Source organism: Budorcas taxicolor, chromosome 6 (assembly GCF_023091745.1).
Source record: "Budorcas taxicolor isolate Tak-1 chromosome 6, Takin1.1, whole genome shotgun sequence".
Taxonomy (NCBI): domain Eukaryota; kingdom Metazoa; phylum Chordata; class Mammalia; order Artiodactyla; family Bovidae; genus Budorcas; species Budorcas taxicolor.
In genome coordinates, this window is record NC_068915.1 from 72,773,615 (window position 1) to 72,789,833 (window position 16,219).

The 16,219-nt window shown below is 35.9% G+C and overlaps 1 protein-coding gene across 2 annotated transcripts in view; it reads left to right on the forward strand.

The window, feature by feature from the left end:
- POLR2B (RNA polymerase II subunit B) overlaps positions 1-16,219 on the forward strand; it is a 49,291-nt gene that overhangs the window by 19,920 nt on the left and 13,152 nt on the right. The window contains exons 7-16 of one of the 2 annotated variants that reach the window (XM_052641592.1): positions 872-1,036; positions 2,777-2,973; positions 3,126-3,245; positions 4,010-4,196; positions 7,637-7,780; positions 8,020-8,159; positions 8,256-8,367; positions 11,725-11,879; positions 12,983-13,181; positions 13,478-13,646. In XM_052641592.1, coding sequence (XP_052497552.1) covers positions 872-1,036; positions 2,777-2,973; positions 3,126-3,245; positions 4,010-4,196; positions 7,637-7,780; positions 8,020-8,159; positions 8,256-8,367; positions 11,725-11,879; positions 12,983-13,181; positions 13,478-13,646 — 1,588 coding nt within the window. The remainder of the gene's footprint in view (positions 1-871; positions 1,037-2,776; positions 2,974-3,125; positions 3,246-4,009; positions 4,197-7,636; positions 7,781-8,019; positions 8,160-8,255; positions 8,368-11,724; positions 11,880-12,982; positions 13,182-13,477; positions 13,647-16,219) is intronic. The other variant, XM_052641594.1, reaches the window with a different exon arrangement.

Consider the following 16,219-nt stretch of genomic DNA (forward strand, 5'->3'; position numbering starts at 1 on the left):
AAAAGGTCTATGATGAAAGAGGTGGAATAATTGTTGAAACAACTGAATGGCAGTTGGAGCTGTGAGGATTGTGGATACAGGAAAAAGACCAGGATGAAGATTTAGATATCAGTTGTGAAAGTTGTTACTGAACACTCATGAGATAAAGTAAGGTTTCTAAGGAAGGAGGCCTGAAGTAGGAGGAAGACAACAAACAGTTATTAAATGGACCATGATAATGTAGGATTATGAGGCCAAGAGAAGGTAGAGTTTGATAGTAAAGGAAAGAAATTTGATTAAAATTGAGAAACCAGGTCTTTGTATGCCAGTGAAGGCTAGTGACTTACTTCATTTCTGTGTGCAATTGAAGAGAGAAATTGTAAAAGAGAAGCCTATATGAAAGAGACTGTTTTTTAGTATTGAATAATCATTCATATTTGGAGATATCTCACTGACCAACTCTCAGTTTATTTTTCGTTCTGTCCTTAGCTTTTTCCCACATTTGCCTGTCTGTTGTCTCTCTTATCTTCCCTTCATCTATTTCTTCCAGACTTCCTAATTTTTTTGGTTGGGGGAAAGGATGAAGGGTAGTCTGTTTATATTCTTTTGCAGTCAGAGTTTCCAGATACAGTCTTGAGGTATTCTAGAGAATCTTGGCAAACAGAGAGTAGAGAATGGAAATTCTCCAGCTCTGAATGACCAGCCTGTCCATCAAACAAGTAAACCTGTTGCAGTGGTTTTTGAAAAGCAGCCATAGGACATTCCTTAGAGTATGAGAGGGATGCTTTTTTTGAAATACATACAATGGGCATTTATATGAAATGGTTCTTATGATGTTTATATATGGCTGTAATCTCTGTATTCTCATATTCTCATGATTTTTTTTTCCTAGGGTGCAAAGAAGAGTGCTATTGGTCAACGTATTGTGGCAACCCTACCGTATATCAAGCAAGAAGTTCCCATCATTATTGTGTTTAGAGCATTAGGTTTTGTGTCTGACAGAGATATTTTAGAGCATATTATTTATGATTTTGAAGATCCAGAGATGATGGAAATGGTAATGTGGAAGCAAAATGTATTCATAGTGTTTTTCAAGAGATTTGAAGTTACTGACTGTTGTTAATCCTAAAACACAAAAGAAAGCTGCTCTGAAGATCAATTTAGCTGTTGTAAACCCCATTCTATTTACCGTATAGCAAAAGCCTTCAGCCCTACCTTGACTTCTTTTCCTGACAATGCTATGTAAAATTGACCTGAAAACTAGAGGCAGCCAGAGTTCATTGACAGCAGAAAGGAAGAAATAATAATAAGGAAAATCATAAAGGCACACTAGTCTGATGCAGTTTAGTAAGGGGAAAAGAGTTGATATCTTTAAAAAAAAAAACTTTTTTTTAAAACATTTCAAAGTTACAGAAAAGTTACAAATAACTCTTATATAGTCTGTGCCTGTATTTAGCAGCTGTTACTTTTGCCACATTTGTTTTAAGATTCTTTTTATCTATATATATACATTGTTTTTTTCTGGATCATTTGAAAGTGAGTTTTAGGCATCATGCCCCTTTATTCCTAAATACTTCAGTGTATATTTCATAAGAATCAGGATATTTACTCACATAATCATAGTGCAGTTTTTAAAATTGGTATTTTGGGGTTGCATATACTGTTAACCTGGAGATCTTACTCAAGTTTTTGCCAAAGATATTGATAATGTCCTTAACGGCATTTTTTTTCCTGGTTCAAAATCCAGTCAATCATCTATTACATGTTGTTTTTAATGTTTGCTTAATGTCTTTTAATCTTCCCCTGTCTCTTTCTGTTGTTTCATAACACTGAAGTTTTTGGAGTGGGTAGGCCATTTATTTTATAGAATATCCTTCAACTTGGATTTTTCTGATATTTCCTCATGATTAGATTCAATTTACGCCATTTCTTGGCAGGACAAATTTAGAGATCATAATGTGTGCTTCCCAGGTCATCACATCAGGAGTCATGTGATGTCATTTTGTCCCATCATTGGAAAAGTTAATTTCACAGTGGCAGCTGTTAGGTTCCTCCACTGTAAAGTTAATACTTTTATGGGAAGGTTTGTTGAGTCTAGATAAATATGCATTTCCTTGTCAATCATCCTTGTCTAAGGAGTACTTGATATTCTTAAAGTTGTCCTGAATTATCCAAAGTCTTTAAGACTGCAGAGAAATAAAGTAAAATATAGTCTAAACATTGGTCACAAAGTTAGAAAGTGAAGTATATTTTAGTTACTAGAGTATTTATTGATATGATTACATGAGAAAATGGATTCTGTTTAGATTTTACTTTAAGCTTTTGGCAGTAGTTATGCTTTTTTTCCCCTTAATACTTAAAGATAATTATTTAGATAATTAAAAGAAAGGATAAACCTCTTAAACCAAGGCTGACAACATTATGACACATTTATTCATTTGAGCTTAGTTTGGGTTTTAAACTTCTCTAAATTGATTTTAGATATTTGAAAGGAACTTTTCTTAAGCTATTGTTTATTAAAATATAAAAAAATACTCAAACCCACTGTGCTCTGTTATAATGGAATTATTTGTATTTTTCTGGAAAGTATGATTGTCCATGCTGATCATTTTTTTCAGAGTTCCCTAGGTCAATAAGGTGTTTTTAAGTTCTAGGATGTTGTGTTTCCTTGAATTTCTAAAAATATTTGAATATTTAGTTAGGTGTTCATAGGGATATTTAACATATTATAAATTGACGGTTGCCTTATCTTAAAGATAATGAATTAAAAAATAATTTTATTTTAATGAACGGATAGGTTAAACCATCACTCGATGAAGCTTTTGTCATCCAAGAACAGAATGTTGCACTAAATTTCATTGGTTCAAGAGGGGCAAAGCCTGGTGTTACCAAAGAGAAAAGAATTAAATATGCCAAGGAAGTATTACAGAAGGAAATGCTCCCTCATGTTGGCGTCAGTGATTTTTGTGAGACCAAGAAAGCTTATTTCTTGGGGTACGTCAGATTTCTTTGTTTTAAGTTCTTTGCCAAGATGTGGTTGAGATGGTTTTTCTTAAAGCTGAAAATGTCAAAATTGATGTTTTTAATATATGTTTTAAAAAAAAAGGAAAGCCAAAACCATGTGCTTTCTCTTTCTTTTTTTAAAGGTACATGGTTCATAGGTTACTGCTAGCAGCTTTGGGTAGAAGAGAATTAGATGACAGAGATCACTATGGAAACAAAAGATTGGACCTTGCTGGACCACTACTTGCATTCTTATTTAGAGGGTAAGAAATGATAGAATGATACTGTTAAAAGTAGATAAATTTCACTTTAGATTGGTTATGGCACATGGAGGTGCTAAAAAACTATCTTGGCATGCATAATGGGTGCATGTGAAGTTTGCTACATTCTTTGCCAGTTGTGCAGTTTAGTTCTGTTTCATATTAGAATTTCAAGATTGTGGGAACGTTTATCATTTGTTTACATTTTCTTTATTCCTCTCTACCATGGCAAAGCATTTGAGAAAGCCCGATTATTGATTGACTTTCTGAGTGCTGATATTGGAATTTTTATTAGCTTTGCTTTGCAGTTTATAAAAACACAAAAGCTAGAGAAGAAGCAGTGGTTGTGTCAGAATTAAGGTTATATGTGATTTTTATTTTATTCTTAATATGTTTTTATATTTTCTATAATGAACATGTACTACTTCTATAATTGGAAAAACTTATTTGTAAAAATTATGTAGACAGTTTAGCACAGAAATGATATTAGCAATGTTTTGTGCATGTTCTGTGATTTATTGTGTTGTATGTTAGTGTTTTTCAACCTTGTTTTGGTACCACCCCACTAAGGAGCCTCTTTCGACTATTTTTTCCCTTACTGCTTTGCTTGTGTATGTTTTTGTACTGTATGTACATCTGTGCTTTTTATATAAAAAAGAATAACCCCCCTCCTCATCTCAACCACTTTTCACCTCCTTGTGGGCAACAGTGTCCTCGTTAGAATTCATATTACAGACCTTGACATGTTTAAAACATTTTATTGGCAGAATGTTTAAGAATTTGCTTAAAGAAGTACGGATCTATGCCCAGAAGTTCATTGATCGTGGAAAGGATTTTAACTTGGAATTGGCAATTAAAACAAGGATTATATCTGATGGCCTAAAATATTCTTTAGCTACTGGAAACTGGGGTGACCAAAAGAAAGCTCATCAAGCCAGAGCTGGAGTATCTCAGGTAAGGGTGTCAGCTGTGACTACAGGTTTGGTAAGAAAACTTTACGAAACTAATAGAATCTTCATTTATTGAATGTAAATTGTTTTCCCTTTTTTTGTGTCTTGGTCAGATATAAAAGTACTTGGAGGCTTTTGAATTATGAAAGTGAAAATTTTCTTAAGTTAGCTGTTAGTATTACTAAGAGATTTTAAAGTTTTGACTCTCATCAAGATATTTAATAAATTTACATAGGTTCTTAGGAGGTGAAACAGTCTATGTTCATGAAATTTTTGTCTTAAAAGTTCCATATTAGAAACTGATAGCCAAGGAATAAATTATTTTATGTAATGTAATACCTAACACTGATTTCTGTATGTTGCCCTGTTTTATGTACAATGATTACAGTAGGTACTTTCAGAATAATTAACGGAGGAAACATTTTACAAAAATGTCTCACCAGGTGTTTTTATTTATTTTTTGTAATTAGTTTTCATATGAGATTTAAAACTTACCATGTACATGTTTAGATTTATGGAAGGGATCTCCCCCTCATTTGCTTTTTTTTTTTTAAAAAAAAACAAGCCTACACCAGTATCACCTGATTAATTTGGCATTCAGACACCAGCTTGAACCTCCTGATTGCTGGAATTCTAAGTATCTTAAGAATTATGAAAGGATGCTCATAACCCAGTTAAATTTCTAGTTTCTTTTAGTTTAGTAAGGATTTGTTGACTCTAGTTGATATTTGTGATGCTGGGTTCACAGGTTGATTCCAGCCTTCAAGGAGGTCACCATCTATTAGAGGAAACATTTGTCCTTGTATATCTCGCTGTGCCTTAAGCTGAATTATGATAAATGCCATCCTACCAATTGAGTTCAGTTCCTGGGTTTTAAGATATGCCAAGAGCCCTGTCACACGTTGGATCTGCAAAAAATGAGTGAAACATGATCTCTGATTTTCAGTAGCTTACAGTCTGTACTCAGATGTAAACATATTACAGCATGGTACAGGGAGTATTAAATGAGAGCTATGCATGCTTGCTCTATGGGGATGCTGGAGAAAGGCATATAGCACTGCCTGAGAGTGTGAACAGAAATGTTTTCTTTAGGAGGTGGCACGTGAGCTGGGTCTTGAAGGGTAGTGGAGAAATCAGCGCAAGCCTTGGAGGAGGGTAGAACCAATAGCTCATAGGAAAACTGGAGAAAATTTCTTAATATCCTGAAAAAAGGGACAGAGGGAGAAAAGGGCACATGTATGTGGGAGGAGCTAGATCATTCTAGTGTTTTCAAATCAAAGTGGGAGAGTTAGAAAGGTGGGGTTGGAGAGGGGAGCTTGGGAACACCTTGTAGAGGGGCATTCATTTTTGCTTTTTAGGTTCAGTTCAGTTCAGTCGCTCAGTCACGTCTGACTCTTTGCCACCCCATGAATTGCAGCACGCCAGGCCTCCCTGTCCATCACCATCTCCCGGAGTTCACTCAAACTCATGTCCATTGAGTCAGTGATGCCATCCAGTCATCTCATCCTCTGTCATCCCCTTCTCCTCCTGCGCTCAATCCCTCCCAGCATCAGAGTCTTTTCCAATGAGTCAACTCTTCGCATGAGGTGGCCAAAGTACTGGAGTTTCAGCTTTAGCATCATTCCTTCTAAAGAAATCCCAGGGCTGATCTCCTTCAGAATGGACTGGTTGGATCTCCTTGCAGTCCAAGGGACTCTCAAGAGTCTTCTCCAACACCACAGTTCAAAAGCATCAATTCTTCAGTGCTCAGCTTTCTTCACAGTCCAATTTTCACATCCGTACATGACCACAGGAAAAACCATAGCCTTGACTAGACGGACCTTAGTCGGCAAAGATAATGTCTCTGCTTTTGAATATTCTATCTAGGTTGGTCATAACTTTTAGGTAGCTTCACAGTAAATGTCATTGTGGAGAAAAGATTTGAGAAGGGCATAGTTGGTGGCAGAAAGATTGTTGCAACAGGCTCAGTGAGAAATGGTTAGAGCCTGCAGTAGAACAGTTCTATGGAGGTAGAGAGTAGAGTCAGATTTGAGAAATACTAGGAAGTTTGGAAAGCTTTGTGATTAGTTGAATGATGGAAAACTCCATAGAACAGAGAGAAGAGAACAGTTCTTCCTGGAGGTGGTCAGATGTCTTCTATAGAAGTAGAATTTCACCAAGCAGAGCAGAATGGGGAGTGCATTCCATCCTGTGGCAGTTGTGGAGGTGAGAAATGTTCAGCAGTGTGGATGGAGTACAGGCATTCTGAAGACTATAGTAGGGGAAGGTTGTCTGGGACTTCATTGAAAAGAGCCTCAGTGTCATGCTCCTCTAGCTGGTGGGGAACTGTCTAATATTTTTTAATTTGGTGAGTGATATGAACTTACCTATATCTGTTTTTTAATAATTCTGGTAACTGAGCAGAGTAGATTGGAGAGGACTTTGCAGGGACTTACGAACTAATGATAGGTTAAGAGGTGAGGAGCTGGTTTTTTGCTGTGACGTTGGGAAATAAGAGTTTACAGGATATGTTTATTAATGTATGAAAGGAGGAAGTCAGAGACAAAGATATCATGAGATTTCTAGGTTGGGAGGTAAAGGGAAGGGTGACACCATTAACCATGATAGGAGATTTAGGAAGGAGGATGGATTGTTGTAGGTGTGGGGAAAGAGGTGATGTGTTATTAGGTACGTTGAGATTGTGTTGATTGCTTTGTATGTCTCTAAATATTACCGTACTTAAACAAGTATTACCTTGCTTGAAGTGAAGTGAAGTTGCTCAGTCGTGTCCGACTCTTTGCGACCCCACGGACAGCAGCCTACCAGGCTCCGCCGTCAATGGGATTTTCCAGGCAAGAATACTGGAGTGGGCTGCCATTTCCTTCTCCATGGGATCTTTCCAACCCAGGGATCGAACTCGGGTCTCCTGCATTGCAGACAGATGCTTTACCGCCTGAGCCACCAGGGAAGCCCATTACCTCGCTTAGTGTTCTGTAAATATTGAATCTCTGTGTTGGGTTCAGAGGCCTCAACCTGGAAAAAGTTCTGGGGTGGGTTAGTGATATTTGCTATGGGCAAAGGAGTGAGAGTTGGTAGCATATAACATTTAGTGCCTGATGTTTGCTAAGTACTGTTCTAGGTACTGGGATACAATGGAGAACAAAACATGTTAAAAAAAACCCCACTAACATCCAAATGCTTGGAGATAGGCCATAAAACATTTGTGTGGCATGTTAGAACTATATGTCATATATTTGCTATCCTTGCTGTAAGGGTCACTTAAGTTACAAGAGTGAGCGGAATTATCCAGGGCAGATTGGAGAAAGGAAGGATGGAAACAGTTGTTTCCATCAACTGAGTGGATTATATTTGAAAATACGACCTTGCCTCATTTTAGTATTTGCCAAAAAATGATAGTGTAACAGAAATGCCCAAGCTCTATAAAGATTTGTTATTGTTTTCTAGGTATTAAATCGCCTGACTTTTGCATCTACTCTTTCTCACCTGCGTCGTTTAAATTCTCCCATTGGTAGAGATGGCAAACTAGCAAAACCTAGACAATTGCATAATACATTATGGGGAATGGTGTGTCCTGCTGAGACCCCAGAGGTAATACATTAGAATTTATGTTCAAGACAAAAAGTACAAGAATTATCATGTAGAGTATAATTACTTTTGTAAGTAACTTTTAATTTTATTTAATTATCTAAGTGTAGTATAGAACTAAGTATTATAATTTTGTTTTTAGGAAGTAATATATTCTGAAATCAAATTGGAGGGGAAGTGTGGAAAAGAATTTTGAAAGGCGTGTTATCAGTATGAGTAATATGTACTTTATTTATTCCAAGGGCCATGCTGTAGGACTTGTGAAGAATTTAGCCCTGATGGCTTATATTTCAGTTGGATCTCAGCCTTCTCCAATTCTGGAATTTTTAGAAGAATGGAGTATGGAAAATTTAGAAGAAATTTCTCCTGCAGCTATTGCTGAGTGTGTATAGATGCAATTAAAAAAAAATTGTTAATTTTCGGTTATGGCTTATTACAGAGTTACTATGTACAAAATACTTTTGGTTTTTTATTTTAGTGCAACCAAGATTTTTGTTAATGGCTGTTGGGTTGGAATACATAAAGATCCTGAACAACTTATGAACACACTACGGAAGTTGCGGCGTCAGATGGACATCATTGTGTCTGAAGTAAGAATCTTTAATTATTTAAGAGGACATGATCTCTGGGATTTCTGAATGAGGCATAAGGCTAAATGAAAGTTATCTTTGCATTGATATCTTTCTTGACTGGTGTCCTTTGAATTTTAAAGTATGTTGTCAAAAGTCTAGATGATGTTTTGAGCTAGATTTAATAATAAAGTATTGCTTACTTTAATGCCTTAGATATATGCATCTAAAGTTTTGACATGTAATTTATTATTAAATTATATTTTGGAATTCAGATTACATTTTAAAGTGTATTCTTTGAGAATCTTTTTGTGAAGCTGACAATGCTTTTACAAAGGGAATGATCATCTCTGATAACCTCCTTTGTTGGAATCCAGAGATTGGTTCTTGAAATGTGATACACCTCTATTAGATTCTTTTATGTTTAGGTGGATGTTGAAGTGCTCTGGGTATAGGAATTTTTTTTCTTTAACCATCAAAATACCAAATGAACTTTATTCCTCTCCAAAATATGGCTTTTGCTTTCAGTGTAGTACGTTGAGGGCTGGGCTCAGGCTTTTTTTGATTTCCCCAAATCTGCACCTTTGTGTCTTTCTGGGTGAAAGTTGATTTGGAGAGAAACTAACACACTTTAGCTGGCCACCTGTCTACCTAGCAAAGCAGAAATTCAAGGTTTCGCTGCTCCAAGTCTTCCTCTAGCAGGCAGACTCTGCGTTTTGAGCCAGAGGTATTCAGAGCTTGAAGTCAGGAGCAGCTTGCTTCACTTGAGGGCAGCGGGCAGAGATAAGAGAAAGCCCAAGAACCAGCATTGTGTTTTTTATGATTGAGAATTTTGTTAATGCCGTGCCGTTTGTTTCTGCTGAGGTTTACTGTGTTCTCTAGGATAAAATTTAAGTTCTTCATGCTGTTTATGCCTCTTTACCTTTCCATGGGCCCATTCCCTCAACCTGGAATGATTGTGCTCCCTGTCACCCATGCCTCCTCAAAAACGAGGAATAGGGAAAAGGTGTTTTTTACCTTTTTTAAAGATGAATCTCACTAATTCTGCAAAACTCTAGTATTAACTCTTGTCTTCTTCAGGATACTTTACCTGACACCCCCCCCCCCCCCCCCAGTTTGATTTAGATCAGAGGTTGGCAAACATTTTCTTTAAAGGACCAGATATTAAATATTTCAGTCTTTGCTCACCTTACAGTGTCTATTGTGTATTCCGCTCTGCTGTTGTAGTGAAAAGTAGCCATAGACAGTACACAAATCAGCATAACTTTATTTTTTAAAAAGTAGATGGCAGGTAAGGGCAGATTTGGTCTGTTGGGTTCTTCACTGAGCCCCTGATTTAGACCTATCTCTGTGACTATATAGCATATTTTCCTTGAATAAGTTATGAAAGAATGCATATACCAGATAATATCTATTGATTGATGTGCCTGCTTCTCTCACTTATACTGTTAACATCTCAGAGGCAAGGAATGTGTCTTAATATGACTTTATATTTTCAGCTTTGAGTGTGGTGCCTGATATGTAGTATCTGACAGTGAGTGTTTGTTGAAACTATAAATGGGCCCTGTGTCTTTGAACTGGGCTGTTTAATCTCCTATTGGAGAATGTTGTTAGGAGCCTCTTAGTAGGAGAATTGTATATGTTTTTTAGGAGTCTAGTACTTTTTCTTTTCCTTTATGTTTTCTGATAACCAGTTTCTCAACTTACCCATTTCTAACTTCAGCTTTGTGTTGGATCTGTTAGGCTTTCCTGTCAGTAGTCTTCTTGAGAACACCTATTTCCTTTGGAATACAAGATTCTGTTTGGCCTTTGAGGAGACACAGCTCAGTTTATGTCTTTCTGTTAAGACAAAAGAGCTATATTCTATTAGGAATTCTATTATATTCTATTAGGAATTCTCTAAGGATTCAAGGAAAGCATTTGAGAATGCTGTTCATAGTGTTTTTGTTCACACACACGGTTTCATCTCAGATTTTTTCTAAGGATAGGAAGTGGGCTAAGAATGTGGGACATTTTCTTTTTCTTGGCTTTTGACTCTTTACACTTTGGGAGAACTTAGTGTTTCTTGATTAAGCTTTAATGAATTACTGTTGTTTTAAAACTGAATAATCCAAACTTTTTCTTTAAATAAACCCAGTCTTTTTTTTTTTTTCCCTATGGCTACAACACATGGATTGTGGGGTCTTAGTTCCCCCACCAGGTATTGAACCTGGGCCCCAGCAGTGAAAGCGCAGACCAACAGGGAACTCCCTACCGAATCTTTTCTTTAATAAAAGTGTATCCAGTTGTGATTTCACCTTTTGAAAGTACTTTTATGTAGAAATACCAGTCTATTTTTCCATTTCCCAACTCATTAGCGATTCATTTCTTAGTTGACTTTTAAGATTATATATTAGATCTAGAAAATTCAATGGAAATTTTTATTTGTTTACTTCTTGACATTGGCACTTCAAATTCTGTAGTGCTTTTAATATTATGTTCTTTATTGTAAATTTTTCCAAAATATTTTTGATATTTTCCAGGAATATATTTTCTAGCACTATCCAGTAGAAATGCAATGTAAGTTACGTAGACAATTACATTTTTCTAGTATTCATGTTAAAAAAATTAAAAAAAAAAGGGTATTTCCTGGTGGTCCAGTGGTAGGACTATATGCTTTCACTGCTGAGGGTATGAGTTTAGCCCCTGGTCAAGGAACTAAGATCCCATGAGCCACATTGTGTGGCAGAAAAAAAGAAAAGAAAAAAAGAAATAGATGAAAATAAATGTGTTTTATTTAGCTTAATACATCAAAAATAGTACAATTTCAACATACAATCCATGGAGAATTATTAGTGATAAGTTTTATCATTGAAATTCAGTAAGTAGTTTATACTTATAGCATACCTCCTTTTAGAATGGCCACATTTCAAGTGCTTAGTAGTGACCTGTGGCTAGTGACTGCTGTATTAGACATCTAGATTGTAAACCATTTGCTGATAGACTATCATGAGAAGTCAGGCTTACACCTGGGAAAGCTTGATTGAAGCAGTGATACAGGGCTGGATATTGAAAGGTTACACAGTGAAGTATATGTAATTATCAGAGACAAAAATAAGAAATTGTCACATACTAGTGTTTTGATATCCAAAATACATTTTCTTCATATTTTATTTTGCATGACATTACTACCAGATGTTGTTCAGCTCTGTAATTACCAAGGTTAAATATTTATCTTCTATAAAATTTTAAATTATACCTAGGTTTTTAGCATATTGAACAATGATCAACTAAGATCTATTAGTTTTATCTGATAATTTATTAGTGTTATTTTATCTCAGCCTTAATGATACAGAGAAAATATAAGTTCATGAGACTATTTTGTCTTCTTATGTGCAGGTTTCTATGATCAGAGATATTCGAGAGAGGGAGATTCGGATCTATACAGATGCAGGCCGTATTTGTAGACCACTTCTAATTGTGGAAAAACAAAAGCTGCTTTTGAAGAAGAGACACATTGATCAATTGAAAGAGAGAGAATATAACAATTACAGGTAAGAACATGCGGTTAGAAAAAAAATGAGATATAATTAATATGACATAAAACATTTTAAAGTGTGTCATTCAGTGGTTTTTAGTATAGTCACAAGATTGTACAACCATTGCCACTATCTAATTCCAGAATATTTTCTTTGACCCAAAACAAAAAAAGAAACTCTGTACTCATAAGCAGTTACATTTGTTGTTCTTAATTTTTCTTAAGAGACTTGAGGCTTCCCTGGTGGCTCAGACGGTAAAGAATCTACCTGTAATTCAGGAGACCAGGTTCAGTCTTGGGTTGGAAAGATACCCTGGAGAAGGGAATGGCTACCCACTCCAGTATTCTTGCCTGGAAAATTCCATGGACAGAGGAACCTGGAAGGCTACAGTCCAAGGGGTCGTTATCAGTTGGATACAATTGAGTGACTTAACTCTTTCAAGAGACTTGTATGGTCTTATTTAAGAATACAAGTCTTTGTGACATGTAGACAGTAGACTATCTCTACTAATAAAAAGTGACCTACATAGGATTCTGAGCTTCCACTGCTTGGAGGGGACTCAGGTTTGATCCCTGGTCAGGGAACTGGAATCCCACATGCATGTGCTGTGGCCAAAGAAAAAGAAATAGCCTGTGTGGTGAAGTAATATATAATATGAACAATATAATAAATTTAATAAAAAGAATCTTTTACAATTTATTATTAGTGATATATGAATGTATATAGTTTTGTTATAAAAAATTTCAAAAAATAGATGTAATAAAGTATATAAAAGCCTCCAGTTCATACCTTCCTTTTTGAAAGTAAGTACTGTTACCACTTGGGGTATATATACCTCCAGACCTTATTCTTTGTTTTTATATACTTACCCTCTAGCCGCCAAGTAGGTTCTTTAGATGAGAGCAGATAAAAACAAACAAATAGTAGTTACAGAGCCATACTTTATGTGTATTGTTCAGTAACTTTTTTTTCCCCTACTGTTAACAATAATATACGTATTTTAGGACTCTTCCTGTATGAGTACATACAGATACAGGAATACTCTTTATTAAGTAGGGAGCTTAGTTAACTAAGATAGTTGAAGAAGTAAGGAAATTAAATGAATTCTTCTTTTTTAGTTGGCAGGATCTTGTGGCCAGTGGGGTGGTAGAATATATTGATACTCTTGAAGAAGAAACAGTGATGCTTGCAATGACCCCAGATGATTTACAGGAGAAAGAAGTAGCTTATTGTTCCACATATACACACTGTGAAATTCATCCATCAATGATTCTTGGTGTTTGTGCCTCTATTATTCCTTTTCCTGATCATAACCAGGTTGGTACCAGTTTTTAACTATGCTTTGTGAGGAATTGGGGGGAAGTAGAATAAAAATTAGAAACGAGTCTATAGTTTCTTCTGAAAGAAAAGCCTTGTAGTGTAAAGGCTATGGATTACAGCATTTAATATGCTCATTCTTGTGTTTGACTCTTAAGAGCCATAATTGTTTATTCCAGAAGAAGTAGAAACTTTACCAACTGTATTTCTGATTTATGAAGTACTCTGTATAGTCTGTGTATTTATTTAGAAGTAAATAAATTTTCATTGATTCTGCTTTTCATTTCTACTTTTAGTCCCCTAGAAACACATACCAGTCTGCTATGGGTAAGCAGGCTATGGGGGTTTATATCACCAACTTTCATGTTCGTATGGATACGTTGGCCCATGTTCTGTATTATCCTCAAAAACCACTTGTGACTACACGTTCTATGGAGTATCTGCGATTTAGAGAGCTGCCAGCAGGTATGTTCAGTTTTGTTCTACGTTTTGTAAGATCCTGCCGTGTTTAAGGCATTTTGTGGGTGCTTTGAAGGATTAATAAAATGCATATGACACAGTGTCTGTTCTCGTAGAAGTTACAATGTGGCAGGAAAATATGAGGACAATTAAATAAAAAGGTAAATGTGTGAAAAGTGTTATGATGGAGATATAGATTTCTTTGGAAGCACAAGGTGAAAGAAATGATTGATTCCTATTGGAGTCTAGTGCCAATTTCATGGGGGAGGTAGCATTTTGACCTAGAGTAAAGTTGATAGGGTAGTTGAATTTGAGAGCTGGTTTGAACCAGGGCCTGGATGTATGAAATCAACTGTTAGTACTTACGTCAGTTTAGTATGGCTAGAGTGTAAATGCATGGGAATGAGACTTGATCTCCTGAGATGGAGACAGTGGGTTGAATTTTATTTTTATTTATTTATTATTATTTATTTATTTTTTTTCTTTACAATATTGGTTTTGCCGCATGTCAACATGAATCCGCCATGGGTGTACACGTGTTCCCAATCCTGAACCCCCCTCCAGGTCATCCCAGTGCACCAGCCCCAAGCATCCTGTCCCTGCATCAAACCTGGACTGGCGATTCGTTTCTTATATGATATTATACATGTTTCAGTGCCATTCTCCCAAATCATACCACCCTCTCCCTCTCCCACAGAGTCCAAAAGACTGTTCTATACATCTGTGTCTCTTTTGCTATCTCGCATACAGGGTTATCGTTACTATCTTTCTAAGTTCCATATATATGCATTAGTATACTGTATTGGTGTCTTTCTTTCTGGCTTATTTCACTCTGTATAATCAGTTCCAGTTTCATCCACCTCTTTAGAACTGATTTAAATGTATTCTTTTTAATGGCTGAGTAATACTCCATTGTGTATATGTACCACAGCTTTCTTATCCATTCATCTGCTGATAGACATCTAGGTTGCTTCCATGTCCTGGCTATTATAAACAGTGCTGCGATGAACATTTGAGAATGAAAATGTCTAGCCTTTTTGAACAAGGAAGTAATACAATTGGAAGTTTATTTTGAATGTCATTCTGGCTACCACCTAAAAAATAGAGTCAGATATGGTATTAAGTAGGGAGATAACTTAGAGGTTCTTGCAGTGGTCTAAGTGAGAATTGGTACAGTTCTTACTGAGAAGTGAAAAAGTATAAGGGATTGGAATACATTTGATAGGACTTGATTACTATTTGGATGTGAAATTATGAAGAGAGGGAAGAAAGGAATTGGAAATATTGTTGGTGTTCTTGGCTTGGGTGATCTAGCAGAGAGAGAGAGACTATTAATAATATTGGGAGCATGTTAGAAGAAAGAAGAGGTTTTATTTTTAAAATTAATTTTTATTGAATTATAGTTGATGTACAGTATTGTGTTAAATTCTGCTGTACAGCACAGTGAGTCAGTTATATGTACATCCACTCTCTTTAGGTTGGAAGAAGAGGTTTTAGAGGTAAGATAACAAGTTCAGTTTTTGATATGTTGATTTTGAGTTGCTGCCACAACATCTCAGGAATGATCTTCCAACAGTGAGTTGCAAATATAGTTAGAAGAAATGTCAAATCAAGAGCTGTGAAGTTTTTGATATGTTAATGATAATTATAGATGACTGTGATATTTCTCAGGGAAAATAGAAAAAGTCAGAGACAGCCAGAACTTGGGGAAAAGAAAGCAGGAGAAGAGATTTGAGATGAATCTGATAAGGAGAAAACCCTGGAATTTCCAGGAAGAGATTTCAGAACAACAGTTTCTTGAAATAGTGCAGAGAAGTCTGAAGGGTATGAGAGATTTGAATATAAAGGAGACAGCATGGTTCTTCCACACAATTGTCTTACCATATTATTAGCAGAATTTTGGCTTTGACTGTGGATAACATTATTTAGTAAAGTGTACCTTGTAAATAGTGGCTTTAAATCATTTACTGTAATATGGGATCTAGCATTTTGATAGATTCTCACAGCTTAGAATGATTTAAGAGTCCTCCACAAGGGGTTACTCTTGTCTAGAAAAAGAAACTAGAAAAACAGAATCTGTTACTTTGTCTGTAGTGTGCCAGTATCTGGTCTGTGTTTGCAGTGCCCCTGTTTCCTTTGACATTTAGATGATAGTTTCTTTATTGCTAGAGAAGAGAAGAAATATTGGTGAAGGATTGAATTTGAAATAGAATGTTCCTTTGGCACTGCTATGAAGTGGTAAGGGCATGGCTGTGGTAGGGACCATGTGCCTTTCAGTTTTGTTACTCCTTCATGCCTTAATCTTGTTAGCTATTTTAAAACTTTATTTTGAGATCATTTAAAGCTTGCAGAAAAGTTTCAAGACTGTTAAAAAGAACTGTATACCATTCATCCAGATTTCTGGGTTCACATTTTACCACACTTGCAGTGTTCTTTCTCTTTCTTTTTCTTCCTAAACCATTTGAAAGTAAGTTGCAGGCCTGGAAGCCCCATCACTCTTTAATTTTTCAGTGTATATTTTCTAAAAACAAAGACATTCTGCACAGTACATCTGTCACCATCAAGGGGTCAACACTGAT